Below are 21,650 nucleotides of genomic sequence, written 5' to 3' on the forward strand. Positions count from 1 at the left end.
CCCAGCTCCAGAGGGGCCAGGGAAGGTGACTGAGCTGTGAGAGGCTGCCTTTCTCCATTTCTTCCACTGCAACAGCCCTCACTAATACATGGCAGTTTATTTAGCATCTCATCCAAAGGCTATTAGAGTAATTACAAAGACTCCTGCTGACTTCAGTGGGCTTCAGATCCAGTCCTTGTGATTCTTTCTTTTTTATAAAGAATGAATTAAGTAAAAAATTGTTTGTTTGTTTGTTTTTGTTTTGTTTGTTTGTTTAAGATTTCCACCAAGCTGTTTTCAGCAGATGAATTTCAGCCCTTGGACCCCACCCAGGAGTTTATATTTCCACCAGAATTAATGGTAAGTAGAATTGCTCTTGGTCTGTGCATATGCTGTAACATCTGTAACGTTTACATGTAGTTCAGTACTCATCTTAATGTGCTCTCTAGTAGTGGAGTGGTTACATTAGGAGAAATATCACATATTTGCCGATAGATCTGCAAAGATCTGTGACTTTTTTTAATTCTGTGTTTATATTTACATACAAGAACTACATTAAAAGAGATGCAAAGTCAGGTACTCAAAATGTAGGGAATTAAGGTTGCCTGTGCATAGCATGGAGCTGCTGGAGATTCTTAACAAAATGGTTGTACAAATTTTTTAACCTGGGCAAAACAACACATTTTCATCATCTTGTTCTGAGAAAAGGATGAACTGGTTTTGCTGAAATTTTCCAAAAATAATCAGTCTGTGGCAGACACCCCACATCGAAAATTTTAGCTTAAACGGTTGAAGTTTGACAAAGTTATAAGTAAGTCTGCAGGTTTGTCATGGAGGTCATGGATTCCGTGACTTTTTGTGACCTCTGTGACTTCTGCAGCGGCTGGTGTGCCTGGCTCAGGGACAGCTCAGGCAGCCTCTGCACCAAGCACACCGGCTGCTGCTGGGCAGTCTTGGGCCCCCACGGCGCCCCCCGACCCCAGCAGCAGAGTTTGGGTGTGGGAGGGGACAGGGGATTGGGGCACAGGACGGGGTGAGGTGGGCTCTGGGCAGCGCTTACCTTGGGAGCTCCCCAGAAACGCCTCTGCCTCGCTCAGCTGCTAGGCAGAAGTGTGGCCAGGCAGCTCTGCACTCTGCCTGAGCCTCCGCCCAGAGCCCTGGGTTCGCAGCTCCCATTGGCCGGGAACCGCGGCCAATGGGAGCTGCGGGGGCAGTGCCTGCAGGTGGAGGCAGCATTCAGAGCTGCCTGGCCACGCCTCTGCCTAGCAGCTGAGCAGGGGGGATGTCGCTGCTTTCGGGGAGCCCCACAGGTAAGCGCCACCCAGGGCCCACCTCACCTCGTCCCATGCCCCAACCCCCTGCCCCCTCCCACACCCAAACTCTGCTGTTGTTGTGGGGGGGAGGCACAGAGCCAGGTAGGGAGTCTGCCAGTCCCGCTAACCGCCCCGCCCCCAGCACCAGTGGGAGTCCCAGGCCATGCACCGCTGCCCACACCCTTCCCCTACTACACCAGCAGACATCTCGGGCTGCGCACCGCCACCTGCACCACCCCTCCCCCCCAAGCAGCCGGGCTGTCCTCCCACAGTACCCCGGGCAGCCTCCCCCGCAAATTTTATTCACTGGTATTTTTAGTAAAAGTCATGGACAGGTCACGGGCTGTTAATTTTTGTTTACTGCCCATGACCTGTTGGTGACTTGTACTAAAAATACCCATGATTAAAATGTAGCCTTAGTTATAAGCAACTGAAAACAGTGTCTTATAATGGATAGTATTAGGCAGCCTCACCCATAGGTGGCACTACCTATGTCTGGCAACCTTATCTACAGGCACCAGCTATGATAAGAGGTATGCCTACATGGCAGCTGGGAGGACTTATGGAGTAGGGTTGAAAGTAGTTTCATTGCAGTCAGATCCGGATTTTTTTTAAATTAATTTTCCATTGATTTCCAAGGGTGCAGGATCCAGCTCTAAGTGCGTAGTTTGCAGGATAAATCCTGTTTGCTGGACATATCTGAGTCAGTTTTAGGCATTTTATTCATGAAGCATTAATTTCCTCCTTGTGCAAAGGGCTAGCATAAGGCTGATGCACTATTTAAGTCCCACTTAAGCCCAGTTTTGAGGGTTTAAGTACGACTTCCATGGTTAAGGAATTATTTTGGCTCCTAGTCCAGTGCCCTATTCACTAGACAACCGCTGCCTCTCTGGAGCTTTAAATATTAAATCTACATTGTTTCTCCTATAGACAATGGCTGAAAATCAGCCAAAAAGAACTCTTGTTTTCCAAGGGGAAAGAACAATATGGATTTCTCCTGCTAGCCTGAAGGAGCTTCTGGAGCTGAAAACTAAGTACCCCAAAGCACCTCTCGTTGTGGGGAACACCAGTGTGGGTATGTAGAATCAGAGCACATCCTGTTATGCATGTGCCCGTGTATGTATGAACAGTAGCGGGCAGCATTTAGAATTGCTTGTGTGTTCTTTGTCCTTAATATATGACTCAACAATGACATAGTCACAGTTCTGGAAATGCAGCAATCTTCCTTTTCTCTAAATCTCATTCTACTCTATAGGGCCTGAAATGAAATTTAAAGGAGTGCATCATCCAGTTATCATCTCTCCTGCAAGGATCCTAGATCTGAATGTGGTGAGATACACAGACAATGGTAAGTAGACCCTACTTTTGCCTTTTGAAACACAGAGAGATATCGCTGCATAAGATAATACTGATCCGTACCCTAGTGGGGAAGATGTGAACTGCTCTACAGACATCCTGGCTCTCCAAGAATGTCTAGAGATGCTTGTGAATGTTTCTGCAAATCATTCCTGAGACATCCATGGATCAGGATGGCTATGATCCCTGCCCCAATGTATGATACATTAGCAACAGCATGGGTTTGTCTAGATTAGGAAAAGAATTTGAGGTTAAATTGGGATAGCTAGTATGTGTTATCTAACCCTAATCTTAACCATGACCCCATCCCTAGTGTCGATGTGGATTAACACCTTTTACCTCAATTTAGCTGGCTGAGGTCAGCCCTAGGGGGAGTGTAGAATCAAAGTTATTGGCTATTTGTCCTCCAATGTCTGCTTATGGAGGGGAACCTCAACATTCAGATATCCTCCCTACTACATGGAAGAGGTGGGAGTGTCAGCCATCTCTGCAGCACCTCTCCCTCTCCTCCTCTGTAACCCACAGAGGCTTCTCTGTAGATCAAGTGTTCATTCTAGGGAAGAGATAGGAGACTGGGTGGGCCAGGGGGAGGAGTAGGCAGACTGCGGTGACACCCGTTGTCGCCCCCTCACACTCTATGGAGAATCCATGCATGGATCTCACAGCACTTTATAACATTAATTAAGCCTCAGAAATGCCTAGGAGATAGATAGTAAATATTATTATCCCCATTGTAAGCGAGACAGAGATGAGCAAACCGAGGCAGAAAATTTCAGCAACTTGCCCAAGGACAAAGAGAGAGTCTGTCAGAGCTGGGGTTACAATTTGGGAGTTCATGGCTCAGAGCCTTAGACCACATCTCTCTCCCCATTTCCAGATGTGCTTAGCTGCTACCCTTGACAAAGAAGGACTCTCTACCATGACTGTTAAAGACTTTTAACCTGTCCTAGTTTAACTCCAGTTTGCACATGCACATTTTGAAATTGATGCAGTATTTGTTTTGTTTCCTAAATTACAGTGTAACAAAAAACTTTTAAGATGTTGCCTTATTCCTATCCACATTCTAATGAGAGCTGATTGTGAGAAAAAGGCACTGCACAATTACAAAAGTACAGTCTGGACATAGTTTAATACCCTGACTTTGGAGCAATGCTCACATTTTACTACTTACAATAACTTGGTTTCAGGACTAACCCTTGGAGCTGCCTGCAGTCTGGCTGTAGTGAAAGATGCCCTGACAAACACAGTCTCGGAACTTCCAGGGGAGAGGTCAAAGATTTTCCATGCTCTCTTGCATCAGTTAAAAACTCTGGGAGGACAGCAGATCAGAAACATTTCCGTACGTTACAAGTGGATGGGTTAGCAAAACTGCATGGAATTGCTTCTGTCTGTGCATAATATTTTTATTCACAGCTGAAATAATAGACTTTAAAATTAATTTTATGTCACTGTCAGTCTTATGACCTTTGTTCAATGTAAATCCTCACACTGTACTGACACTTACATAAAGGTGATGACTTAGTGACATAATGTCCTTTTTTTTCTTTTTTTAGTCTTTAGGTGGAAACATTATGAGTAGAAAGTCAACATCAGACTTGAATCCCATTCTAGCAGTTGGCAACTGTACCCTCAACCTGGCATCAAGAGGTAAGAGGCAGGGTACCTGTAAGAAGGTGGCCCTGTCTGGAGTGCCCTGCAATGGCAGGCCATGGCACAACAGGCAGGCATGCCGCAGTTTCCCTTCTTATTATTCCTCAGCAATAGTCCAAAGCAACTTCCCAAGTAAAAGCAAAGCCCTTGTGGGGTTCATTTATTACAAAAGCCCTATGCATATAAATAACAAAATGTAGTCCAGAATTTCCCTAGCATAGTCCTTACAGTACATGCAACGTACAGCCCTGGTGTCTCTCATCACACACTGGCTCTCCAGTGCAGTCCTCTCCCTGAACTTGTAGTAGGACATCTCAGCCCTTCCAACCGTAGCGCAGGGAACACGCCCCCCCCCCCGGCCTCTCTGCTGAGAGCATCCTAGCCAGGGGACCACCCCTCACTTCCACTGGCCCTCTCATGATTCCTCAAGGTCCAGCTCTCTTGTCTTGGAGATGTCAGTAGGAAAGCTCCTCCACCACTCGCCTGCCTTCAGCCCTCTCCAGCCTTTGTCTCTGCCTCTCTATCTTAGAGCCAGCAGGCAGTTGCCTCTGCTGCTCCTCCTCTCTCCAACCCTGGTTTTCTGGCTTGGAGACGCCAGCCAGCAAACCCCTCCTGTTGTTCTCTTTGCCTTCAGCCTTTCCCCAGGAAGCACCTTCTGCTTCCTTCCAGGACCTCCTTGAGTCCTCCTCGTCTCTAGCAGGACTCATTGGGTCTCCCTCTCACTGAATTTCTCCAAGATTCTTTATAGTCCCTGGTGCTGTACTATCCTCTTAACTGGCCAAATGGAAGCACCTGTCCTGGCACAGGGGAACTGGAACTGCTTCGTTTTACAAGGGGCAGCCACCCTGTGACAGTCCCTCTCTGTGTATTTGTACTGAAGATGTAGGAAGTGTGATAAGGAACAAAATTACAACCAATTAATGTTGTTCAAGAAATCCACTCCCTGCCACACACAAAGCCATGTCTATGGGGAGACTGTGGAAACTGAGAACACATGAGGGACATAGGATTTCCACAGGCATAGTCATGTGTACCTCTATAGCCAAGGAATCAGTAAAAACACCAAAGAAACAGCATGATTCAGGTAGCTGTGCACGTGGTCCCTTGCTTATTTTAATTCTGATCTAAGGAGGAATAAATTAAGCAGGTGCTGTATGCATAGACACATGGTAGGATGGAAATGTATCCTCTCATTCTGTGATGGACCATGCCTACTTTGTTTGTGACCCCATTACACATCACTCGTCACCCTAAAGAACACATTCACCACGTAGTTGTTTCCTGGTCAGGACTTGTGCACTACTTCTTTTGCCATTTTTCCTGAATACACAGGGGTGGACATGAGAGCCAGAATTTCTGTCAAAATACAGTTCCACTCCGGAAAGTGACTTTGTAAAAAAAAAAAACACTGTCGCACTCAACAGAGTCACCCCATGCCTGTGTTGAGAGACAAGCCTGCTTACCTGCGTGACAAACAAGAGTTTTTACAGATTTTCATTCCCGTCAACCCTGCAGAGCCAATGCAGCTAAGAGAGGAGTCTAGTTCTTGAGTCTCCTTAACAGAATTGTTCACCAAGGGCCAAAAATTAACTCCTGGCAGACCCTCTGAAGAAAAGGGCTGCATAGACATTAATTGGCCACAGAACTCTTCTTACAGGTGATGATGTACACCAGAGGTCCCCAGTGCGGTGCCTGTGGGCTCAATGGCGCCCACCTGGGCAGTTGTGTGCTCCCGCAGGACACCGCATCACCAAAATGCTGCCGTCGAGCGCGGCCGCCAGAGAACCACCTGCCGAAATGCCGCCGAGAGGTGTTGCTGTTTGGGAAAATGCTATTCCCACAGAAAGGTTGGGGACCACTGATGTACACGAAGGAACAGGCCCTGTTAGACTCCCAGGTCCTAGTGTTAATTTGCAGCTGGCAGATAGACAAATAATCATTTTACCTGTAAATATAGCATGTTCAGTGTGCACTCAAGGGATAATCTACCAGGGACCTCCAGAAGCCATTTGTTTTGTATATTGGACCTTCATTATTTTTCTCTGTCAAAGCTTTGCAGTTCACCTTTCCTGGGTTTTCAAAATAGGGATCTCTCCTTCTACTATTTGGATGGCTAGATTGCAGTCACATTATTGCATGTGGCATTTGTAAGAATAATCCCCATAATATGGCAGCCATTTTTGAAATTTCACTCCCCTTGGATTGGGAGAGAGTGTTTCACCTTGTGGACCAAAGATCCTTTGGTTATAGGAAGCCTGAGACCTGAATGAGGCCTGTGGAAGCTAACCAATGTAAATATTAAATATGGTTAATTATTATTAATGAATTAAACATCAATTCCTTTGATGCTAACACATTGTGTACTTTATGCAGGATATGCAAAGCATAAAGGACACCAGTGTTTAGAAAATGTACGCTTATTAATCATATTTATTATTTGTATTATGATAGTGCCTTCAGCCCCAGTCTGATCAGGGCTCCATTGTTCTGGGTGCCATATTGGACAGACCCTGCCCCAAACAATATACAATCTAAGGCCCTGATCCTGCAAGCACTTGCACATGCTTAAACTTTACACAGGTGAACTGTCCCATTGAGTTTGGTGGAGTTACTCATCTGCATAAAGTTAAGCACATGCAAAAGTTTTTTGCCAGAGTAGGGCACAACTTGAAACAAAACAAGCGGGTATATAAACAAATGGAGGGAGTTGGGGAGAGAGGATGAGGATAACATGATGAGGATAACAGACATAATTAGCAGTTTAGGTATATAAATAAGCAGTAGGTTTTAATGATGATTGGAGCACTATTTTCTGTAAGCATAATGCTATATTTAGAATGTCCTAACACTCCAACACTGTTTCAACAAGTTGTATCAATTTACACAGTGTTGACTAAGATATTATATTAACTTTAATTTCCTAGTGTTCCCATGTAAACATTTTAAGATGGGGGAAAAACACACTGGTGAATTAAATACATATAAAATAGGAATATTCGCTTTAGGAGAAAGTCTGCTAGCTGTTGCTTTTTTCTGATCCGTTAGATGGTCATGTGTATTGGTAAATTAGGTGGATATTTCAGAACAGTGTGTAATTTGCAAATATAGGGACACTTATCAGATGTCCTAATCCTGCTTTTAGATGTTCAGATTGGCATTTAGGCACATTAAGTCTTCTGAATGTCAAACTGTGGGACTGTTTACCTTTGTATTTCCTTGTTTATTGTTAATTACTTACAGGGTGGATTTGGTTTATAGCTATACCAGCAAACCCTCTGTTGTGTAGACAATGCCGAAGTAGTCACAAGGTTTTTGGACTGGGAATTTCAAAGGGCCTAGTTGAGTTAAGTCCCCAACTCTCTTTGGAAATCTACCTCCCTGCCTTAGGTCCCTTTCAGAATCCTAACTTTAATCATTAATCTCATAAAATTGTGACTTTTTTAACTTTCAAAACAGTTGATCAAAAAGAGAAAGGAAAAGACAATACAAATTCTTCCTCTGGTAACTATTGAAAATAGAGAGACCACTTACGTTTAAGGTGCATGCTATTGTTGGGACATTATATGAACTTTAAGTAATTCTTTTCCCAGAAGTATTGTATATTCTTCCTTGACGATTAAATTGGATTTACACATATAAACTGCCTAGAGTTCACTTCTCATTGTACAGAGATTGCCATTTCTGTTTTCTCCAATAGAGGGAACACGGTGGATTTCTTTGAGTGACATTTTTGCCAGTGGAGTTGGTAACAATACCCTTATGCCTGAAGAAGTCTTAGTCTCTGTTCACATCCCTCATTCCAGGAAGGTAAAAGTTGCTGTGATGTTTGGATTTGTTTTGTGATAAGGATGGTTTAACCAGTGTTTATATGGAATTAAAGAAAGAACAGGAGGAGGAAGTACGATCTGTGGTTTAAAAAAAAACCACCCAACCAGTGAAATGTTTTGGAGGGCATTGATATATTCTGTATCCCAGGACGCTGCCCATTTGCAGCCTGGCAAGACCTCCAGTCTTTATGCAGATGAAGCTCCTGTTATCTCCTGAGGGTTTTGCCTACATAGGGACTATAGGATTGATACATGATCCATGCTTCCACGCATAGTTGCTGCACAAGGTTGTTTGCTTGGTGCTATGTCACCAGTAATTCTGTAACACCGTGGAAGGGCAATATCTCTGGGAATTGGTAAGAAGACTGTTTGGGAGATACCTGCAGGAAGTCGCACATCTCTGGTCTTGAATAAAAATGTGACTTAATTGAATTTAGATGACTAAAGGAAAAGATCTGTAAAAGCAGAAGATAGAGTTGAAATACTGGCTTGATTTGTGCTTGAGTCTGGAGGTTTAGGCAGAGGTTGAGCCTCTTCAGTTTTGTCTCCCATTCTAAATGTGGCCCTCTCCCATTCCCCCTTACCTCCCAATAACTGTTTGTGAGAGGGGCTCTGCAGGGGATGGAAAGGGAGGTGGGTTGCTTGCAAGACAACAGTGAAGAGGGAACTACTGGATGGTTAAGGGAAGGGAATGAATGGTCCTAAATGTTTTGGAAGTAGAATCCATGCTCTATGGTATTTATTACCTTAGTTCATGTAGATCTCTATTAGAACATGTTACATTTCTGTGCATACTTCTTAGCCTCCTTTTGATTTTTCTTAGGGGGAGTTTGTATCAGCATTCCGACAGGCCCAGCGCCGGGAAAACTCACTACCAATTGCTAATGCTGGGATGAGGGTACTTTTTGCAGAAGGCACGGACATAATTATGGACTTTGGCATTTTCTATGGCGGCGTTGGCTCTACCACCATCTGTGCAAAAAAAACCTGTGAGGCACTCATAGGGAGGTACCGTATGAATTCTTAGAGGCTTTAGACATCTTTCAGATTTGAATATTGTTAGTTTTTTAATGTTTCAGGGCATAAATACGGAGATCCTTTATTTACAGAATGGTTGGTGCCATTTATAATCCACCAGATGAACACAGATCAGCCCCAAGTGCTAAGTCAACTCCCCACCCCAGAATGGAGTATTTATACTTTTCTATTCTAAATGTTTTAAAGTCCACGTATGAATGTTGTGGTCATTGAAAGGTCTCTCCACAGGGTGGGTACAGTTGCTTTATTAGTGTCACTACATCACTTTGCTGTTGTGCCCCAACCTGACCTGGAGGGACCTCTACCTGTTCTTTATCCATTCAGTCTCTAGCAGCTGTGCTGAAACTTCCGAAGAGGCTGCTAATTAATTGTATGAGGGAGTGGGGTTCTAAAGTGGGCACTGAAGAAGGACTCATCCCTGCATTAGCAGTACCAGCAGCAAAGGGCCTGAGGGGACTTATGCCTCCTCAGTTCAATGGCGGCCAGGGTTGGGTGTGGCCCCAAATGCAGACTAGGGCATGTCTAGGGGCTGCTTTAACTTGCATTCCCCATTGAGGCTGGGGAGGACAGGGATATGGTATTGTACATTGACTAGCTCTCTGCACTGTTCTTAGCCAATCAGTAGCAGTAATCAGAACTCACCACCTAGCTAGCAGATATCAGGTGCAGCTTTCTCTGTTTATGCTCCTGGCAGAGGTGCATTGTAAGGAGGGACCTGAAGGAGGAAATGCCACTGATTGTACAGGTTGTAACTGGGAGTTTTTCCCACGTGTAAGGAGCAGCATGGGAGAAAATGAGAACATGATTTAACCATCAGAAAACTGAGCTTGTTCTAACTTGAACCTCCTCAAATTTCAGGGCCTGTGAACAAACCCCTGGGAACTGTTTCTCCCATGCAACTTATGACCCAATTTTGAATTGGATTTGGAAGGAGTTCATGTCACTTTTAGTATTTCTCCTGTGCTAACATAAATAACTACTTGGTGTGGTTGAATAGTCAGTTTACCATTTATGTAAAGAGGGCAGGATATTTGAGTATTGTAATTTAAAGCACTGATTGTTTTATTATTAATCTCAGAACTAGGTAGCACTTTGGAATAGGATATTATCTTACTCACTCATTAGACCTGGGTTCAAATTCTTGTGCTAATCACAAGTGAAAATAAGGCCCTGATGTAATGCTCTTTAAAGTCAATGGGAGACTTTCCATTGAGTTAAATGGGCTTTAGATCAGGCCATAAGTATGCTTATCTGTTGTGGTACATAGTGGACACTGATCTACAAAGAGTCCTTTGGATCACAAGGGTGCTCTGCATGTTTTCTATTCCTTCTGTATAGTGACAGGACAGAGTTAATTGTTCCTAAACAATCCCTAATATTCCCTGAATTGTGGGCACTTGTTATGTCTAAATAAATACTCCTTTCACTTTGAGCACCCAATTTAAAATGTTAAATAAGAATTGCATGCTTTCTGTGCAGCTCATGTAGTGTGAGTTCCTGACAACCCTTTTCTTTTTGCAAGCTTTTCATTGAACATCATGGCAGACCTACAGTTTATTCAAATAGATACCTATTCAGGTAAGCATGTACCTAAGTCTGTCCATATTCAACAAACTGCTAAGGTACATGCTTGCTGAATCGGGGCCTTAAATTGATTATCTCTACCTGACACTATGTTACACTCCTTTTAATTGTAACAACAACCAGATGCCACAGCAATGACTGTCTCATAAAAATATGTAAACAAATAAAATTAGCCCTTCTGAGTTTTTGTTTATATCCTTCATGTTTATAACCAGTTAATCAAAAACTAATAAAAAATAAATGACAAAAAATCTATTGTTGCCCTCAAAGGTGTTTGTCTGTGAGAGAGATGTCTAAGCTCTTGGATCAACCCGTTATATTTAACTGGCTTTCTATGTATTCAGACAGTGTTCTGTTTTTCTGGTGTAGGCACTGACAGTTGGTATTATTGTTCTTGAGTGTCAAGATTTGCTCTAATAGATACAGTGGCTGGGATTTTCAGAAGTGCCTAAAGCAGTTAGGACCACAAGTCAAGTCATGACCTTTTCAACCTCTCTTTAACTGAGAGCTTTGCCAGGCCCTTGATTATTCTGTTGCTCTTCTCTGAATCCCCTGTAATTCTTGCAATATCCTTTTTGTGATGGAGTGGGCCCTGGCAATAATTGAAAATGCTGATAAATTGTTTCTCTAAACTCTGTCCTGTTGTGCCATTTGATCAGTTTATAAGCTGAAGCCGCCCTCCCACCCATTATCTTTTTGTTAGATTTTGCTACCCCTTTGATCTCTCTCAACATTGTGCACTCAGTTTCCATTTCTTGATCTTGAGGCCAGTGGTATAACCCTGCTAATATATTTATATTCTTACAGCTTGGGATTTGTATCCATATAGAATCAACTGTGTGATATACTTCAAAAGAGCAGAATTTTCAGAAGAGAGACCACTTTCAGATGAGCATCCATCATCTGAAAATCTGACCCCTTTAAAATGTCTCAAGTTGACATCCAAAATCACTAGTCCCTTTTGAAAGTTCAGGCCATTATCTATTGTATAGTGATAATTTTTAATAGAATTAAACTAGGGCTATCAAGCGATTAAAAAAATTAATCGTGACTAATTGTGCGATTAATCATGCTGTTAAACTACTAGAATACCATTTATTTAAATATTTTTGGATGTTTTCTACATCCAAATAAATATATTTATTTCAATTACAACACAGAATACAAAATGTACAGTGCTTACTTTATATTATTATTTTTATTACAATATTTGCACAGTAAAAAACAAAACAAATAGTATTTTTCAGTTCACCTAGTACAAGTACTGTAGTGCAGTCTCTTTATCATGAAAGTTGAACTTACAAATGTAGAATTACGTACAAAAAATAACTGCATTCAAAAATAAAACAATGTAAAACTTTAGAGCCTACAAGTCCACTCAGTCCTACATCAGCCAATTGCTCAGACAAACAAGTTTGGTTACAGTTTGCAGGAGATAATGCTGCCGATTTCTTGTTTACAATGTCACCTGAAAGTGAGAACAGGCATTCACATGGCACTGTTGTATCCGGCATTGCAAGATATTTATGTGCCAGATGCGCTAAAGATTCATATGTCCCTTCATCTTCAACCACCATTCCATAGGACGTGCATCCATGCCAATGACAGATTCTGCTTGATAACGATCCAAAGCAGAGCAGACCGACGCATATTCATTTTCATCATCTGAGTCAGAGGCCACCAGCAGAAGGTTGATTTTCTTTTTTGGTGGTTTGGATTCTGTAGTCTCTGCATCTGAGTGTTGTTTTCGTAAGACTTCTGAAAGCATGCTCCACACCTCGTCCCTCTCAGATTTTGGAAGGGACTTCAGATTCTTAAACCTTGGGTCAAGTGCTGTACCTATTTTTAGAAATCTCACATTGGTACCTTCTTTGCATTTAGTCAAACCTGCTGTGAAAATGTTCTTAAAACGAACATGTGCTGGATCATCATCTGAGACTGCTATAACGTGAAATATATGGCAGAATGTGGGTAAAACAGAACAGGAGACATAAAATTCTCCCCATGGAGTTTAGTCACAGATTTCATTAACACATTATTTTTTTAATGAGCATCATCAGCATGGAAGCATATCCTCTGGAATGGTAGCCAAAGCATGAAGGGACATACGAAAGTTTAGCATATCTGGCACTTAAAGGCCTCACAGTGCTGGCTACAAAAGTGCCATGCGAATGCCTGTTCTCACTTTCAGGTGACATTGTAAATAAGAAACAGGCAGCAGTATCTCTCATAAATATAAACAAACATGTTTGTCTTAGCAATTGGCTGAACAAGAATTAGGACTGAGGAGACTTGTAGGCTCTAAAGTTTTACATTGTTTTGTTTTTGAGTGCAGTTATGTAACAAAAAAAAAATCTACATTTGTAAGTTATGCTTTCACAATAAAGAGACTTGTATTGTATGAGTCAGTAACAGTACTTGTATGAGGTGAATTGAAAAATACTGTTTTTTTGTTTGTCAGTTTTAGTGCAAATATTTGTAATAAAAATAATAATATAAAGTGAGCACTGTACACTTTGTATTCTGTGTTGTAATAGAAATCAATATATTTGAAAACGGAGAAAAACATCCAAAAATATTTAATAAATTTCAGTTGATATTCTGTTTAACAGTGCAACTAATCGCAATTAATTTGTTTAATCGTGATTAATTATTTTGAGTTAATCGCGTGAGTAAACTGCGACTAATCGACAGCCCTAAATTAAACCAATTTTCATAGTTTAAAAAAAGCTGATTTATTTTACTAGCATATAGGGCTCAATTATGTTGACTTCATTGAGACTATTCATGTGAGTAGCAGCTGTTCGATGTGAACCACACTGTGTTACAGATCAAACTCCCAATATTGCTCCTACTGAAATCCAGACTGCAGTTGACTTCATTGTGAGAAGGATCTTGCCCATGTCTGCGATATAAGCAAGTTAGTGTGGTCACCATTTAACTCATTCCACTGTGCCTAATATACTGATCGCAGTATTATTATTATTTTTGCCAGACATTGGAATGAGCACATGCTGGATGAAGCTTGCAGACTGGTTCTTAAAGAAGTTTCTCTGCCGGGCTCAGCCCCAGGTGGGAAGGTGGAATATAGAAGGACTTTGATTGTCAGTTTCCTCTTCAAATTCTACCTGGAAGTGCTTCAGTCATTGAACAGGATGGTAAATTCTTGTCCTGGGTCTATTTTCATGCAGTCTAGTGAAAGGTCTTGTACTCTGTATTTATTTTTCCAGTTTGTACCATGTACTGAGCATAATTTCTGTGTTCACAAAAAAATTAAAAATACGTAACAACATATCAGTGCCACTATTAAAAGAGCTCTCACACTAAAAAAATAAAAAAAATTTAAAAAAGAGAGTGAGATCATCTTGCGTGGTCTACCTCTTCTCAAAAGGACAAATAGCTGGGATAAATAAATGGCTTTGCAATGTGCATAAATGTCAAAACTAACTACGCTATGATTTTTTGGTTTGGAGAGAAGACTTGTACAAAAATCTATTCAGATATCATTGTGTGGTTCTAATTTTGAGTTTTCTTTCTGAAGGATTCCTGTATTAAATCTGTTCAGGTTCCAAAGAAAAGAATGTTTTATCTAATTGCCAGCCTTGCAAACTTAGCTTGGGCTCTGAGAGTCAAGCCGGGTTTTTCCTTTCTCACCTATCACCACCAGCAGCAAAGGTTCTATGTCAGTTTTGTTCATAGCTCAAAACAAAGTTAACCTCTTCTTACTGCAATCCCTTTCATTGGTCTCTTGAAACAGCTGTGGTGTTATGCTCCAAATGCTTTTTTTTTTTTGTATTTTTTAAATAAATATTTTATGAATGCTCAACACTCTTCACTTCATTTTCAGCTACTTTTTTGGGCTCTTCTAAATACGGGGAGACTTGAGAGGTTTATGTTCAATCACTGTGGTTGCTAATTCTTTTAATAGAAATGTTTGTGTTGTGAAAACATAACTATTATTATTAAAACACTTCTCTTTCAGGACCCCCATCGGTGTCCTGACATATCAGAGAAATATAGGAGTGTCCTACAAGATTTCCAACCCAAAATGCCCCAAAGTGAACAAATATACCAGGTCAGTGAGGTTCTTTTAATACTCCCATTCAGTTTAAAAGACACTGTTAAAAATTAAGATACAAGAAGAGCCCAAGCAGTGAAGGCCAGATACAGATTTTACAAAGCACTGAGAATGCTGAACTCTGTGCTTTTGATTTAAGCTCATTTGTCATTATGGCTTCAGTTTTCTTAACGCTAGTTATTTTAACTTATCCCTACTTTAGCACATTCTCAGTCCTTACAGGGATATAAGCTATTGGAATGGAATAAAGAAATGTTGTGATGAAGTACAGTAGACCCTCAGATTTATGAACACTTTGGGAATGGAGGTTGTTTGTAACTCTGAAATGTTCGTAACTCTGAACAAAACATTATGGTTGTTTCTTTCAAATGTTTACAACTGAACATTGACTTAATACAGTTTTGAAACTTTACTATTTAGAAGAAAAATGCTGCTTTCCCTTTTTTTTTTACTAGTTTACATTTAACACTAGTTTAATATGCTTTGCAAATCGTCATGTGTTCAAGTAAAATTTAGCAGCAGAGGGGAGCAGAGAGCTATTCTTCATGTCTTTGTGCAGACAAAATTTTCCTGTTCTGCAAGAATTTTTGAGATTTCAAAATCTTCTTTCCCATCCCAAATTGGGACAAAAAGTCTAAATCTCAAAAATGTTCATGAACCAAAAATCAAAAAACAATTTGTATCAAGGCAATCAACATGTTTTATTTAGATAATTTCAAAATGTTTCATTTTAATTTTGACTTTTTTTACATTTTTGTTTCCTATCAATTAACTTAAATTACAAAAAGTCATTTCAAACTGAAAAATCAAACTTTTCATTTAGAAAATGTCAAAAGAGGACTTTTTGACAATTCTGAAGCTTATTTTTCCCTCAAAAAATTTTTTGAAACAGGCAATTTGCGACATTCTGATTTTGACTAATTGGCATTTTCTGATTAAAAAAGTTTAGTCCAAAAATTCATGCCCAGCTCTCGCGATGGTGATCTGGAAACAGCAGCATTATTCCTGGGGCTACACCCTATGTGACAGTGGGAATGGGAGCCAATGGAAAACTGAAAACATTTCTGTTGTATTAATATAACATTGTATCTTAAAATGTTCCAATTAGAGTTAAATAAAAACAGAGGGGAAGAGAAATTAAGCAGCAGGGGTAATTGGTGGAAAGAGATGTTGAAATTTGAAATGAGCTAGGGCATCGATGAGGCAAAGAGATACAGGAAGGCTGTTCCAGGGTGCAGTAGCTGCAAGGGAGAAGACTCTTGTACCAGTGGTGATGTAGGGACAGAAAGAAGCCAGTATAAATCTGAGGTAGCAGGGGGGGAAAAAGAGATAGAAGGAGGATGCAAAGTGCTTGAAGAATCTATTATTCTGTCATAATATGCTATTGTCAATAGCTCTTAAACAAAATTATTTTCATGTGAAATTACGCAGAAGAGAGCCACATTCTCTGCTGGTATAACTCTGACTTCTTGTAGTAAACACATGGTTCTTACTAGTGTAAACTGAGAGGGGAATCAGGCATAGTAAGTTATATACTACTTTAAAGTCAGTTTTCTAGCAAAAACAAAGAATGACTGTGGCTCTTTTCTCCTTGCTAAAACATGAGAAAAGTCAGGAACAACAACATCTGGAGGCTTACACAACTGCAGAAAAAATACCTCATTGTAACAACAACATATCACAAGGGATGAAAGCATTCCTTTTACTTATAGAACCAAATCTAGGTCAGAGTCAGTGTTTCATTAGTATTTCCATTATCACAACATGTTTGAACAGGGAGAAACTTAAGTAATTGTTTGGCTTCATACACCACTGGCTTTCACACTGCTTATAAAATTGAACATTGTAGACAAAACTTGTCATCCCCATTTCACAAGAGGAATAGCTTTCCTTTTCAGTTGATTTTCCTGGAAGCACAGAGCTCCACTCGGTGTCACATGTAGCCATTTACAGATTTAGAAGGTTTTTCAGTAGGTTCAAAAAGTTCATTTGTAGTGAATGATGAGCTATTAGAAACTTGCAACAGGATATTAATATATTGTGATAAATGGGCTGATTAGCTGCTCATAAGCTGTACTTCTGACTGCATTGCATGTAGGAACATAGAATTGCACACTGGATGGATCAGTGTGGCCCATCTAGTCCAGTATCTTGACAGTGACCTGTGCCAGAAGCTTCAGAGGATGGAGAGCCCCCCACAGGGGAAACACTATCCCCAGTAGTTAGAGATTGACATATACCCTCAAGCATGAGAGTTTAAATCCCCTCTGAAACTGCTTGTTTGTTGGCATTTTTAGATCCTTGCTATAACTCTGGATAATCTTACCTATATAAATGACAAATCCTTTTTTGGGTCCCACTAAGCTCTTGTGAGAGTAGAACAGCAACCTTTAAAAAGTGACAGCAAAAGGGTACAGCTGCCATATCACATCCCCCATTCATTAGAATTAGAATTCACAAAAGGAACCAAAGATGTCAAACAGGCAGAAAATATAGCACACACTAATAAGCAAAAAGTTACCACGGCACTGAAAGGAAATAGAATCTCTTTTTTAGTGGCATGTTAAAGTATGTGGAGAAGGGTGGCTGATGGTTCAGAGAACCATCATTTGAGCTCCTGCTCTGCATAGGTTTATGTGCTAATAAAAATGAGATTACATTTCCTTTCAATGCAGTGGTAGCATCTGATTTATTTGTGCTTATGTTAGTCTCACTGCATTTTCTGTTTGCAGTCTTTGATTCCTCAGTGAACCTGGAGCGGTGTTTGAAATGGCAAACCCGTTATAATTAATTTGTATTAAAGCATCTCCTAGAGGCCGCTATCAAGCTCAGGACCCCATTATGCTAGGTGTTGTACAAACATACAAGCCCTGTCTACATACACAAGTTGAACTGATTTACCTTAATGTAGACTGATTTAGTTAAGTCAACGTAGACTCCTTTTGTGGATACTCTGAAGTCAGTTTTAGAGCATCATATATCGATGTAATTAAGGTAAACAACTTCAGATAATTTGTTATAAGGGACACTTAAACCGATTTACAGATTCTGCACACAAGTGGGATGCACCAGTTTAACTTGCTTCAAAACTGATTGTGAACTCATTACAATTTGTGTGTGTAGACAAGGCTGTACTAGACAGTCCCTGCCCTGAAGAGATTACAATCTACATAAGCAAAGGGTGATTAGGGGAACAAGTGCAGTGGCTTACCCATGGTCAACCTAGCAGGGCAATGACAGAATTCAATTCCCCCGAGTCCCAGTCCTGTGCTGCCAGGCACTAGACCGAACTGCTTTCCATACGCCAGATATTCATGTCTTGGATTCCTTTTTAAGATGTTAGAGACCACCAGCAGCCCGTCAGCAGGCAGTGACTAAGCAATACAAGTTGGTATATTTTATTATTCAGATTATTCAGCATTGTGTTGCATGAGTGATTTCTAAGCAAGCCAGTGCACAGCTGTCAGTACTTATCTTCGGCAAATCTGTAGTCTATGCCTTGGTCTTACTTTGTAATATGAGCAATATAATCTTTTAACAGCAGGGAAATAAATGCAAGTGCTGAAAGATCTGTGCTTATTCAGATAAGACTATTGTAATGTTCTGTTAGAGGACAGTTGAGCTGGTTTGGGGAGTCCAACAATCAGGAAGTTCATGGTAGGAGACATCTAATTAAAACTCATTTCTCAGCATATTGCCAGTAGCAGACAGTTGACTAAAAAAGAAAACAGGGAGGGAGCTACTGGAGGGAGGAGAGGTTAATCAAACTACCTATGCATTGGAGACTGTAGGGGGAAAGAGGATTCGAAAATATGAATAAATAGCCACTTCTCAGCATAGGGAAAGGTTAGTAGTGAGGAGTCAGTGGGATCAGTAGTTCAGGATGTTTATTAATGGACTGGAGAGGAGGGGCGGGGGGGGTCAATGAGTACATGACAATATTTGCTGAGGGCAAAAAATTATTTCTCAAGCAAGACCTAGAAAAATAAAATTAATAGGCAATGGGGTCACATATTAAATTCCTCACAGGCAGCTATGAGGAAATGCACATTGGAAGGACCATTTAAACTGCTTGTCCACACTGAGCAGTGCTGAATTAATTGTAAGCTTTCAGGGGGAAAATCCAGGACTCATGATGAATATCTCAATGCACTGTACTGCCAAAAAGGTGAAATGAACAACAGAAGCCACTTGAGAATAATTCAGAAAATTATTACAGCACCACTGTATCATCAATAAGACAGCACATTGTCCTCTTGAACATTGCATTCTGTTTTGGTTACTTTGTGACATAAAGGACATAGCAAATATAGAAAATAATCAGGAGAAACTAGAAACAAAATGGGTAGACTCCTGGAGAAGATTGCATAGGAGGGATTAAAGCGATCCCTGGGGACCAGCAGTTTAGTAAATGCTCCAGCCTAATCTGTATATAATATTACGCAAGAAGTTGGTGTTGTTATACAGAGATTTTCAGACTCTAATATAAGGACACGCTGACTTGTCTTTCTTCGGCTGGGGATTGGTTTTTTTGCTGAGCAGGAAGTAAACCCAGAGCAGCTTCCCAGGGATCCAGTAGGACGTCCCATCATGCACCAGGCTGGTATAAAACACGCCACTGGTGAAGCTCTTTACTGCGATGACATTCGTGCTGTGGATGAAGAGCTCTTCTTGGCTGTGGTAACCAGTTCCAGAGCCCATGCAAAGATTGTGTAAGTGCATAAATGCCTGAAAGAAAAGTATAACCATGAACGCATTGGTTGAGATTTTCAGAGCAGTGTAGGGCATTTAGATGCACAACTTTCCCTAGATTGCTTTGAAAATCTCAGCCACTCTGCTTTGTAACAGAGGATAGACACTCAGAGCATTCTGATGGTGGAATACTAATCTGAATACCAGCTCAGCATTTTTGTAAGGTTTGAGCTGCTCACAAAAGATGCACTAGTATAACTAAGATTGCCCTGAGTTAGTTAAACCAATGCAGTTTGGACACTCATGTCAGTTGAAACCTGGTTTACAGCAGTTTAGCTTGTGTGTTAACAGGTGCAAGCTAAATTGTTGTAAAACATGTTTAAAACTAATACCGAGTTTAACTAAAATCACCCCATTAATTAAACTAATCTACTAAATATTTGTACTTGTCATCAAGTAACCTGGTTGCATTATTGATTCTACCACTCTGTGCCACAGATCTCTTCTTCATCTAATGCAGAAGAGATTGACACACCCAACCTTCTTTTGTGTTTCAGAACTACACCAATAAATCTCTGACCTAACACTATTTTACTAATTTATAATTTCATCAGAGCACTGTGTGCTAATTATCTCTTTAGCATTGGCATTAGACAGGAGATGGTACCTAAATTTGCAGGGTTAACAAAACTTTTGGTATTTAGGTAATACCAATACAAATCTTGGCCTGAAATCCCTTGGTTTGATTTGTATTTTATACTATCCAGGCAGAATACATATGTAGAGTCAAACAAGTGAGAGAGCGTCTGAGCTCTTCTCACAGACTACAACACACGTATTTGTTTTTAACATTCAGTCGTTATAATACAAGATTCTCTCTTGCTTTGGGACAAAGGTGTACCTTGTAGAGGATGGGACCAAATAGAGTTCTTTCTGTCTCTACCAAAAGAGCTGGAGTGCACAGCAAGGGGCTGGGTGTTTCATAGATGATATTTCTCTATGGAGCAAATGAGCCACTGCCATCCTCTCCACCACAATTCCGCTGTCTCTAATGTGGGAAAGGAACAGTGACTTTCTTATTACAAAGCAAGCCTTTTCTGGAAGGGAAACAGCTCACCTACAGCCTTCCCTTCCTCTGTACCCGATCTTGTTATCTCTAAGGAGGATAAAGACAGTGACCAGCAGCTTCCACAAAGAGCTGTGTGAGAGCAGTCTTGTGGCACAGGCTGCCTATGTATGTATTGTATCGTCTTACTTCACATGCAACACTGTGTGGAGCTAACTACTTTATACTTTCCCCCTAGATTTATTGATACATCAGAGGCCCTCAAAGCACCAGGAGTGTTTGATATTATAACAGCTCAGGATGTCCCAGCCACAAACGAGTTCTACTATTACAGTGATCCAGAGGTTATATTCGCAAAAGATAAGGTATAAAGTGTCAGTAGCTATGATTTTTCTTTGGTGATGTCTCTTTGATCCTTGATTTATAATTAAAATAAACAGGAACAGTATTGACTCTTGAATTTTTGTAGCATGTGTATGTTGGGAATTATTTTGGCTGCTCTATGAGTCAACTTCTTAGTTCTTTTTCCATTTCCTTTCTAAGTATCAAAATAACCAACCTCTGTGACATACCTCTTTAAACCAGATGAATCAGACTAGTCAGGATATAGGGTAATCTTTTCTAAAGAACCTGACGGTATGTCTACACAGCAGTTTGGGAGTGAGGGGCTGAGCGCAGCACATGTAGACATGCCCAAGCTAGCTTTAATCTAACTAGTGTGAGCACCAGTATCAGTGCAGCCGTGGCAACATGGGCTTCAGTGTGGGCTGGGCTGCACAAGCCCACACTGGGTATTTACTTGGGCAGCCAGCCCACACTTAAGTCTGTGCTACTGTGGCTTCACTGCTATTGGTGCATGAGCTAGGTAGGTTGAAGTCAGTTGAGATATGTCTACACATGCTACACTCACACCTCCAATCACAGTGGAGATATCTTCTCAGTCACGTAGGCTCCCAAGTCTCATTTTTAGAAGTGACTCAGGCACTTGGGAGCCTATGTTTCATGGGAAGTCCATAGGACTGAGGAACCTAAGTCATTTAGAGACTTTTGAAAATGCTGTGCTTGAT

The 21,650-nt window shown here is 40.9% G+C and overlaps 1 protein-coding gene across 2 annotated transcripts in view; it reads left to right on the forward strand.

Annotated features, from left to right (window-relative positions):
- LOC102932848 (aldehyde oxidase 1) overlaps positions 1-21,650 on the forward strand; it is a 76,439-nt gene that overhangs the window by 13,724 nt on the left and 41,065 nt on the right. For both annotated transcript variants that reach the window (XM_037912825.2, XM_043525388.1), the window contains 11 exons: positions 259-339; positions 2,223-2,367; positions 2,548-2,640; positions 3,836-3,987; positions 4,202-4,295; positions 7,996-8,105; positions 8,949-9,133; positions 13,743-13,905; positions 14,730-14,822; positions 19,368-19,537; positions 20,822-20,948. In XM_037912825.2, coding sequence (XP_037768753.1) covers positions 259-339; positions 2,223-2,367; positions 2,548-2,640; positions 3,836-3,987; positions 4,202-4,295; positions 7,996-8,105; positions 8,949-9,133; positions 13,743-13,905; positions 14,730-14,822; positions 19,368-19,537; positions 20,822-20,948 — 1,413 coding nt within the window. The remainder of the gene's footprint in view (positions 1-258; positions 340-2,222; positions 2,368-2,547; positions 2,641-3,835; positions 3,988-4,201; positions 4,296-7,995; positions 8,106-8,948; positions 9,134-13,742; positions 13,906-14,729; positions 14,823-19,367; positions 19,538-20,821; positions 20,949-21,650) is intronic.

This window comes from Chelonia mydas, chromosome 11 (assembly GCF_015237465.2).
Source record: "Chelonia mydas isolate rCheMyd1 chromosome 11, rCheMyd1.pri.v2, whole genome shotgun sequence".
Classification (NCBI taxonomy): domain Eukaryota; kingdom Metazoa; phylum Chordata; order Testudines; family Cheloniidae; genus Chelonia; species Chelonia mydas.